The sequence below is a fragment of the Pseudopipra pipra genome, chromosome 2 (genome assembly GCF_036250125.1).
Source record: "Pseudopipra pipra isolate bDixPip1 chromosome 2, bDixPip1.hap1, whole genome shotgun sequence".
NCBI classification, from domain to species: domain Eukaryota; kingdom Metazoa; phylum Chordata; class Aves; order Passeriformes; family Pipridae; genus Pseudopipra; species Pseudopipra pipra.
The window spans coordinates 84276255-84287417 of NC_087550.1; the positions used below are offsets into that span (position 1 = coordinate 84276255).

Sequence of the window (11163 nt, forward strand, 5' to 3'; positions counted from 1 at the left end):
ATGGGTTTGCTTTGCAGGCTGCAAAACTGAAACTAATTTTGGAGAATTACAGGTGGTGCAAATAAGACAGCTGCAAACAGAATGTTTTTAAAAAACTTACATCTTGCAGAAACTGAAAGTCAATAGCTTTTCTTTTTATTAGCAGAGGGCTTGTTCCTTCTTAAGCCTGGTCCCTTCAGCCTGTAAATGAGTCCAAACAACTGCAATCTGTCCCTTGTTCTCATGGGGTTTTTTTCTTTATATTCTGTTTATATTATAAATATACCAAGAATAATGGATTGCGTGTTCCTGTTGTATGAAGAGGGGAGATTCTCTTGACCCTTACTATGGGGAAATTTTCTCGACCGTTAGTATTTGCCTGTCAATGCCCCAGGAAACTGGGGGAACTGGGGTTGTTGAGTCTGGAGAAGAGAAGGCTCACAGTAGACCTTATCACTCTCTACAACTACCTGAAAGGAGGTTGTTCTGAGATGGGCTTCAGTCTCTTCTCCTAAGTAACAAGTGACAGGACAAGAGGAAATGACCTTGAGTTGCACCAGGGGAGGTTCGAGTCGGACATCAGGAAGAACTTCTTCACTGGAAGGGTGGTCAAGCATTGGAACAGGCTGCCCATGGAGGTGGGCAGCTATCCCTGGAAGTGTCCAAGAAATGACTGGACTTGGCACTTAGTCATATGGTTTAATTGATGTGGTGGTATTTGGACATATGTTGGACTTGATGAGCTTGGATGTCTTTTCCAGCCTTAATAATTCTATGATTCTAAGGAGTAGAAAGACATTCAGCAGGGAAAAAGTAGCCATTCAAAAACAAGAAGAAGTGAGACTGGTAAAACACTACCATGATTTGGAGGGAGGAGAGAGTTTTCAGAAGGTAATTTTAATAGATTCAGTACATTCAGAGAATATCTGACAAACTACTTAGTTCATTAATAGAAGGATTATATTCTTAATTTCTGTGTTGACGTATTGCTTTTTTCACTTAACATTTCTCCTTTAGGTTTTGAAGCCAAGTGTTCATGATATGATCCAGCTGACTTACAGGAATCAACAACCCCCTCGTGAATAATGATTAAAAACGGATCCCACCTGGATGCTTTGACGCTGGCAATGCTCCAGAATAAAACTGTCTCCATCACTCTCCCAGTTGTGTATACAGTGGTGGCTCTGATCAGCATCCCTGGCAACTTGTTCTCCCTTTGGGTGCTCTGCTGGCACATTAAACCCAAAACACCTTCTGTTATCTTCATGATCAACCTAAGCATCACGGATCTCATGCTGGCCAGCTGCTTTCCTTTCCAGATTTCTTATCACTTCCAAAGCAATCACTGGAGCTTTGGCAAGACTCTTTGCAGCCTTGTGACTGTGATGTTCTACTCCAACATGTATTCTTCCATACTGACCATGACCTTTATCAGCATTGAGCGGTACATGGGTGTGGTATACCCCATGAAGTTGATCAAGTGGAGAAGAAAAAGATATGCCTTTGCTGCCTGTCTAGCTATGTGGATTTTCTTGCTACTAGCCTTGTACCCATTAGAAAGCACAGATCTGACCTATGAAGTGAAAGAATTGGGGATTATAACCTGTTTTGATGTCCTAAAATGGGATATGCTGCCCAACTTTGAAGCCTGGGTAGTCTTTCTCCTCACCCTATTTGTTGTCCTCTTCCTGATCCCGTTTGTTGTAACAGTTGGATGCTACATTGGCATCATTCGGAAGCTAATTCAGACATCGAACAGATATGGTAATAAGCAGAAGACTAGATCCATCTACCTGGCGACAATTGTCCTTCTGGTGTTCATCACTTGCTTTGCCCCCAACAACTTTATCCTACTTGCACATATGATCATCCGCCTATTTTATGGGAGCAGTTTGTACCCTGCCTACAAGCTCACCTTGTGCCTCAGTTGCTTCAACAACTGCATAGATCCCTTCATTTATTATTTTGCATCCAAAGAATTTTACCAGAAATTCATGCAATTGTTTCGCCCAAAGGTACTGCTCAGCGACAGCTTAGAAACCAGAAGGGAAAGTTTATTCTCTGGCAGGACCATGTCAGCCAGGTCAATGTCAAGTGGACCTATGGATGGGTTAGAGGGAGTAAAAGTCTATTTGCAAAGGCAGGAAAGTGTTTTTTAGCTTTAGACATCCCCAGAAGAAAGACATGTGAGATTCATGAGTAAACAAAGAAGATATTTCCTTTTGAATGGCTACTCTCAAAATACCTGGCTTTTGTGACAGAACTCAATCTGTACTTACATTGCACATTCTACTCCAGTATTTTCTGGTAAGAAATGGAAGCCTTAAAGGAATTGAGTTTATTCAAGAAGGCACTGAAGCAAACTCAACATTAATAATTAGGAGTTGGCTTGGAAGTAGCCCTACCACATGAGACCAAGGGATAAATTTAGGACAAAAGTTACTCTCAGGTTGTACAATAGGGTTTAACCAAAGACTTGTGATTCTCTGTGAATGTGAACTATTACTGTACATGAATTACAGCATACACTGAAGCTGGGTTTGGGGCAAGGGGGTTGTTTTTCTAAGCAACATGCTCGGTTTTGGGTTGTTGGGGGGCTTTTTGTTTGTTTTGGTTTTGGGGTTTTTTTATGTATTGCTTTCTCTGTTGTTGTATTTCTATAAAAGAATGAATAAAAGTAGCATGTCATTTTACCATTAATTCATAATGCATAGCCACTGTGAATTCACAACAACACTCACCCAACAGTTTAGCAGAACCAAACCACACTGACATTTGAAAAGGATAGATTGACTCATACTATTTATTTCAATTTTATACAGCAAAATATCTCTTGCAATGAAAGAAAAGCTAAAACTAACAATGTTTGCAACTACTTCAGCTGCTGAATGGATTATATTTTAATTTCTTGAAGTTATTAATTTCTCAGGACTGTGGGGAGCAGTTTTTTTTAAAAAAACAAAGATTTTCTCACATTAACATGTACTCTAAGCTATACGTAGAAGAGCCATCCCTCTTAGCAGAGAATTTAGCTTTACATAATGCATGGGCAATGATTTTATTTTCCTTATAGTGATGGTGTGGATTATCAACCAGATTTTCAGCTGGATAAACGAGAATTCAACCACAGACTGGAGAGTGATTTTGTACCAGCAGAAATCAACTGAACCTCCATCCCTATGTCCAGATGTCCAAAACAGACGGCTTTCAGGCAGGCAAACAGAAAGAAGAAGAGAAAAAGGAAAGTAAGGCATGAGAATGGGAGCTGTACCACATACTCTGATAATAGGTTATGGCAGGTGGATTGTGCAGTCCTGTATCTGGAATGCTTCTCTGAAATATCCTTCTCCAGCTTGTTTGCATATACCATGACATGTTTTTCTTTTAATTTTTCTCACATCTCAACAACTGCTTGTGTGCTTGGAAAGACAACTGCGGACCATACACTGGGGAAAGACAAAGGCAAAGTTTTTCCTGCCATATTTACAGCTTTTTACCTACCTCTGGCCCTCATTGATAGTGGAGAGCCAAAATATATCTGAGAGTGCTGGACAAGTTTCCCCTCACAAGTGAGACAAAGCTATACAGTATCCTTTTGCTGCACTGCAACATGCAGGGTCCTTAAAATCTGTCATTTTTCTTTGAGTATAACATAATTAAAATGCAATTTTCCACCACTGATCACCATGAATGTGTTCATGACAGATGTCAGAAAACCACAAAATGCACCGTGACATATTTGTATGTCCTACCTTCTGCTAAAGTATCATCAGTTTTTGGAGAAGAATAAACATGAGTGGACCTAGTATTACTTTACCTGACTTAGTAAAGCCAGTGGGAACATTCAATGTTTTGTGGCATTTCAAGTGATAGTTTTAATTATCTTCACATTTTCTGCCTACAAGGCCAGCCTCAATGATATGTAAACTGTCTGAACCTTCCCATCAATTTGCCTGGAAGATACCCTTCACCATCCACTTTCACAGAATTCCAGCTTTCTCACTGCCAAAAGTGTTTAATTGTTTTCAGCATTTTTGCTGCAGCAGAACCTTTCTTGGAGGTTATACTGAAATCTCTCTCCCTTTTTTTTTTTTTAGCACACAAATATTTTTACAATGAAAACCATGACTTCTCCTACCTCTAATGCAGACTCTGTTTTATCTTGAACCTGATCTGTGAGCGTATAGTCTCTCCTAAAATGTTCTTCAATGTGCCTGAACTGTAACTGACACCAAATAGAGCCAAAAGGGAGAACGTCCCTTGCACTTTGGACGTCAACAGTTATATTTTGAAAAATACTGAATTGCTCCTTTTGCAAGAGAAAATAGATGGTCACAACTGACTGAAAATGTTTTTCTCTCCATTCTCACACAGCTCAACATAGCCCTTCATCTCTCTTCTGACAATGTTTAAAAAGAAATAGGGAGGATGCCTCGGATACAGATTCAGGTACATCTTCATGCCATTTCACCAGCTAGACTCTAGTTAGCTCAGATTAGGCAAAATTCCCATTTGGGTCAGTGAGACTGTTCCTTGAGAAAGGAATATAAAAATGAACCAACAACAGCAATCTTTTGAGTCTGATGGTGTATACTGTGAAGGCTTGGAGGGTTTTTATTAGAGAGGAAGAGAATAAATTATCTTTAAAAGTGGCCCAATATACTGTTCTTTGATCCTGGAAACACATTATTCTGGGGCATCACAAGAACAATGACCTCTACCTTCCTTGGACAGTGGGTGTGAGTTGACATTCACACATACACACACACATAGATATATACATATATATACACACATAAATGTAGATTGCAATTTGTGAGGTTATTGAGAAGTTCATGTCCATGTTAGCTTCACTTTGGAGAATATGGGCCCTGGGCAACATGCTTACTTACTTCCCTCTGTAGTTAATGTAATTTTACTGAGAAGACAAGAATGCTTCTGTTTGTTTTGGAGGTTGGAGGGGTTTTTGTGGTTTTGTTTTTTTTTTAATTGTCTAGAAATTTAATCTATGAATGTGCTTGAACTTTTGCGTACATATAATAATAATAATAATAATAATAATAATAATAATAAATAAAAAGGATATCATTTAAGATTCATTCCCTTGTTTTCACCTGCCTTGTGTGAAAAAATTCCAAACATAGAAAAGGGTAGAGAACCCAAGTCATGGAATAAAATTATTCTGTTTCACATTGTTATTGTGCTTTTTTTAGATTTCTATATTGTTTTAAGTCTGTTATTTTTCCCATGCATGAAGATTGATTTTTTCTTTGCATATGTGTTCATATTTTTCTTTTTTTTTTTTTAAACTTGATATTGTCATAGACCCTTCACACAAATTTTAAAGGTATCAATACTTGAATGAGATGTTGGGTAACTTAAATCCTTCTCTGTGCCCAAGAGGTGCACCAAATACATATATTTTTAAATTTCAATGCATTTCTGAAGTGGTCTGGCAGTCAGAGCCCATCACACCCCCGGCCCAGAGCAGGGCACTGGGGGAAACTGGGCAGGGACAGTCAGGGTTGGTAGTCCTAGAATCATAGAATATCTCAAGTTGGAAGGGACTCACGAGGATCATTGAGTCCAACTCCTGGCCCTGTATAGGACAGTGCCTGGAATCACACCCTGTACCTGAGAGTGTTGTCCAAATGCTTATTGAACTCTGTCAGGCTTGGTACTGTGACCACTTCCTGGGGAACTTGTTCCAGTACCCAACCACACACTGGGTGAAGAATCTTTTCCTAATATCTAACCTAAATCTCCTCTGACACAGCTTCAGGACAGTCCCTCAGATCCAATCACTGATCACTAGAGAGAAGAGATCAGTGTCTGCCCCCCTGCTTACCCTCAGTGAGACTGCAATGAGGTTTCCCTCAGTCTCCTCTTCTCCAGGCTGAACAGACCAAGTGATCTCAGTTGCTCCCCATACGGCTTCCCCTCAAAGCCCTTCACCATCTTCATTGCCCTTCTTTGGACGGTCTCTAATAGCTTAATATCTTTCTTAAACTGTGGTGCCCAAAACTGCACATCATATTCAATATTGTCTAGGTAGGATCTACAAGGACTGGAAAAGATTGAGATAAGGGCATATGGGATGATCTAAGAAAGTAATATAAAATCTTACAAGTTAAATAGTTTAAGAATGTTCACCTCAGAAAAGAGACAATGTAAGGTAGGTAGGAAAAAGGTCTACAAAATCCTCAATGAAGTGGAAAAGCTGATTTGGATGAGTTTCACTGTCTTTGCCCAAGCAGTAACTTCAGAATAACATATTAACTAATGAGATTCAGTCTTCTTGCAAGTCTTCTAATATTTTTCCTTAAAGTCTAAGCAGGTGGAATATGTTATCAAACAAGAAGACTCTCAAGCCTCTTTAATTATAAAACAAGAAGTTCAGAGCTGCCAGACAGAACACCTTTCTAACTTTTAGCATAAATACCTCAACTCCCTTCTTGCCTGTCTTAGCTCATGATGATGTCCTGCAGTCAGTCTTTTTCTTTTCCTTCTGCAGAAATTTTCAGCACACAGACACTTATGGTTCTCTTTCCCTGGTTTCTTTACCACATGACCCCGCTTTGGCATGCCACAATTACTCATATACGGAAAGTCAAGTGCACATGGTGTCCTGCTGGGAGCTACCAAGGCTAATTGTCCTTTGAAGCTTTTCCTGTTATGTTCCAAAACCTTAACTGCTGTTGTTGGATATGGTGAAGTACCATAAAAATGGAGAATAGTTTTGTTGAGTCCCTTAAATCTGTAGAAATGTAAAGGTTTTGCTCCTCTGCTGTATACCTGAGCAGCTTTGTCAAAGGAGAAAAGACAACAGACTTAAGGGAGGTATAAGCAGATTCAAGCAAGAGATGGGAGAGGGGTTGCAGAAGTAACATCTGTGGTAGCTGGACAGAGAAATATTCTAACTGGCAGTCTGCAAAGAGACACAGAAAGTTAGTCTCTGTATTAGTCTCTCTGCAGTTAGAGAATGTCTGCAAATAATTTTCTTCATAAACAGCCGGTTTCATTTTAGAAACATGGAGCCTTTTCAACATAAAAGCTGGAAGCTGCAGCAAATCTCTGCTGTAAGGAAAGGAATCTGATTAACAGACATCTAAACCACTACCTAGATACAGAACAAACATCTCACAGAGGGACTCAGATCTCTGGAAACGTGAGCCTGCCATGCACAAAAGGTGCAACTTATCTGATCAAAATAGATACCAAGTGTTGCCCTAAGCATCTTATTGCTTGGCAACATTCATGTTGACTTCTTCCTCTGTTCCCTAAATTTACATGACATTTGCTTTGATTATTGGTTGCATGCAGACATCCAGGTGTTGGTAGATCTCTGTGCCATGGTCCCACACCACAGAAGCAATGTTGGTATCCCAGGACTGTTATCACTTTCTTCTTGACAGCTGAATTGTATTTTGCCATCTTCGTGCTTGCAACAGCAGGTTGTTTATCTGATGTAGGCTCATGACCTGGGAAATAATATTCCTGGGGACCTCAGCAGACATTTAAATAGGCCGCAGGTCTTTCTCACTTCCCCAGATTCATATAGGTTCAGAAAATAAAGGATAATATATAAGTTAAATGACTGGAAGCCTCTTCCTCTCAATTACCTCTACGAAGAGTCTGTTCACCTTCTCAATTAGAAGCTCTATACCGAGTGCAATGGCTTTGTCTCCCTCAAAAAGTTTCAGCACTGCAACACTGATGGTTTGGTTTCCCCAGTTCGTCATTATTGTCAACAGGCTGATAATTTTATCTTCCCCTATTTCACCTTGCATTCCATAGTAAATGCAGAATGCATCAGTATCTCACCCTATCTGCATGGGGTAATGCAAACTACTCTGTACACTTACACACAAAATGTCCATATGTTTGAGCGTTTTTAATGAGGCAATTGTTCCCACATATTGCTGCTAAAACTAAACCTTTAAACAAGTACAAAAATAGGATACAATACAGCATATAATTTTCTTAAACTGATAAATCTTATCAGACTGAGAGGATAGAAGACAAAAATAAAGACTTTATTCTGACACTATCTAAGTTTTTATTTCCACATCCAATAAAGTTATTTGGGTCATAGGGTAGAATTATTCCTGTTCTTAAAACCATGAAAATTTACAGTGGCCTTAACCTCTGTGGTAAACATATATTATCACCTATTAGCATGCTTATGATAACTCTTTATAGCTCCAATATCAGCGTATCTCTTTCAAGATATTGCTAGACCTATTGTCATTAATATCAGCTCTGATTGTCCCTAAATCCTAAAATCATAGAATCAACTGGGTTGGAAAAGACCTCCAAAATCATTAAGTCCAACCCTTGGTCCAACACCATTGTGGTTACTAGGCCATGGCTCTAAGTGCCATATCCAATCTCATCTTAAAAACCTCCAGGGACAGAGAATCCACTTCCCTGGGCAGCCCATTCCAATGCCTGATTACTCTCTGTGTAAAAAATTTCTCCCTAATATCTAACCTAAATGTCCCCTGCCAGAGGTTAAGACCATGCCCCCCTTGTCTTACTGTTGGTTGCCTGGGAGAAGAGACCTCCTTTCAGGTAGTTGTAGAGGGTGATGAGGTCTCCGCTGAGCCTCCTCTTCTCCAGACTAAACAACCCCAGCTCTCTCAGTCTCTCCTCATAGGACTTGTGCTTGAGTCCCTTCACCAACCTCGTTGCTCTTCTCTGGACCTGCTCCAGCACCTCAATATCCTTCCTGAACTGAGGGGCCCAGAACTGGACACAGCACTCCAGGTGTGGCCTCACCAGCACTGAGTACAGGGGAAGAATCACTTCCCTGGACCTGTCGGCCACACTGTTCCTGATCTAGGCCAGGATGCCATTGGCCTTCTTGGCCACCTGGGCACACTGCTGGCTCATGTTCAGCTTCCTGTCAATCCAAGCTCCCAGGTCCCTCTCTGCCTGGCTGCTTTCCAGCCACTCTGTCCCCAGCCTGTAGCGCTGCATGGGGTTGTTGTGGCCAAAGTGCAGGACCCAGCACATACATGTACATACAGGCACAGATGGACAGTTATATTATGTAATCTTTATAATTAAAACTAGGAATGTGAGCGTTTGTGGTGTATGGCCTTTAGTTCTTAAAAGTTACAGCTTTTTACAGCTGCTTGAAACTTAGTGATCAAATACGTAGGAAAATGACGGTATGCACTGCCCTCTGGTGGAGATTTAGATAATAAACATAAGAGCTCCACAAATGTTCTCGGCCTTGGAGCCTCGGAAGTTATCTTCCAGAAGAGCTGGGATTCCAGTTGAGACAATAAACATTTTCTTTTATGCATCTTATTTTCGTTTTCCCTAGCTTTATACCGTTATATTTTCAGTTATTGCTATACCGTATAAGCGGAAGGAAGAATTGTTTTTCACACTTAGGCAACTATATGTTTGCATCTTACATCATATATCTGTACACACATTTTTTATAAACACACACACATATATAGCATATGCATGCTATATAATATATACATGATGTACATGCACACTTTCCTCAAAAATATTTTACGAATTTTTTAATATTTTTTAAATATAAACAATTCACCAACAGTGGTCTTTATAGTCTGCTATGCTATTTCTTTTTGTCTAGAGATTATGTGAGTGGTAATGGGAGAGAGACCAGAGTAATGCTGCGGTTAGAGGTGAAACTGCCTGCAGAGCACAAATCAGCCATGTCACTTATTTAAGAGAGGTTCATGGATTCAATATAATCCACTGCCCCTCAAACGCACAAACACGCAGATATCTAGGGATGTTGTCAGCAAACACTTACCCTCCTGTCCCACTGATTACAGGCTTATTAGCCACTGCCCAATCTTCCCCTCTGAGGCTGCTCGTTGGCCCTGCACTAACAGTCCAGAGAAGGCAAGCTGCAGATCTAAAGTTGATCTCAGCAGCAGACATTGGCTGTGGCAGCAGCTGGGAAAGTCAGCACTGGAAGCATATATAATGTATGTAATGCTGCTGCTATGTCATGTAAATCGGGATGTGCTTGCAGCACAGCATTTTAACCTGGGAGAGGCTATAGCACACATTTGATATCAGGTGGAAACTGGCAGGAAGGAAGCGTTCTTTTTTTTTTTTCTTCTACCCTACATTGTTGCTGTGGACCTGGCAGCTCGTCCTCTTGGACAACAACCCTGTCATTCTGTGCTCCTCTCGCTAGGATTTAGTTGTCTTCACACTGAGATTTTTTCAAGGCTCTAGGCTTCTCCACTTTGCAACACCTTTCCTGTGGCAGAATCTGCAGAACCGGGCAGATACATTTCCATTGGCAGAAAAAGGCTCCTTGAAAGACATAAGTCTGAGCTCTTTGAATTAATGAGGCTATCCTAGAAAAGCCAAGCTGCCCTGTGAAAGGTGAAATGCTCATTCCCTTCATAGCAACTTTATAGCTAAGTCCCTAAGATTCACCAACTTCTTCACAATGGACAGGCACTGTTCCCCAAACAAATTGATCCTGTCCTTGCACAGGTGGCTCAGACAAATAATACACCCTGGCTGAAATACATACACTCATTGCAATACATATAAAGGTAGGGATGAATATTTGATGATCATAGTGTTCTTTACATGCTTGAAGGGGTTACTGTGATGGTCACAGAGTAAATGCATAGGCAGAAACGCAGAGAAGTCCAGAACAAAAATATTGAGGAGAGGTCTCTGCAGTTCAGAGCTCTAACTGTTATTTTGCTTTTGTTCAAAATACCTTGGATATTTGAAAAAGTCAACAATTTCATAACCAACCTTGAACAAGCTAATCTTTGACTAGCACAGTCAGCTACGACAGAAACTTCTCTGATAACAGCTGGTGTCATTGATCTTCACCTTGGTCATCTCACTGCAGCCTCACACTTTCTAGGTCTGACTCTTGCAAGGCTGCTATGGAGCAGTTAGTAAACACTGCTTTTCAAACCTCTCCCACCTGGAGCAGTTTATGTGATGTGGTTTAGCTTTTCACACAAGGTTGCTTGGTTTGACATTTAGACCAGCATAAATAAGATATAAATAACGTAAATGAAAACATGCATTTCAGTAGGTTTGTGGGTTTGTCTTTTAGATAAATAAAATCACTATTTATCATGTAAGTTTAACAGAATAACAAATTTAGTAATTACCACTCCTTAAAAATAATAATCGAAGAGTCATACCTCA

General features: G+C 40.2%; 1 protein-coding gene across 2 annotated transcripts in view; it reads left to right on the top strand.

Annotated features, from left to right (window-relative positions):
* P2RY8 (P2Y receptor family member 8) overlaps positions 1-5037 on the top strand; it is a 31496-nt gene extending 26459 nt beyond the window's left edge. For both annotated transcript variants that reach the window (XM_064646171.1, XM_064646172.1), the window contains exon 3: positions 997-5037. In XM_064646171.1, coding sequence (XP_064502241.1) covers positions 1065-2138 — 1074 coding nt within the window. In that variant the 5' untranslated portion in view covers positions 997-1064 and the 3' untranslated portion in view covers positions 2139-5037. The remainder of the gene's footprint in view (positions 1-996) is intronic.
* Positions 5038-11163: the final 6126 nt, after the last annotated feature.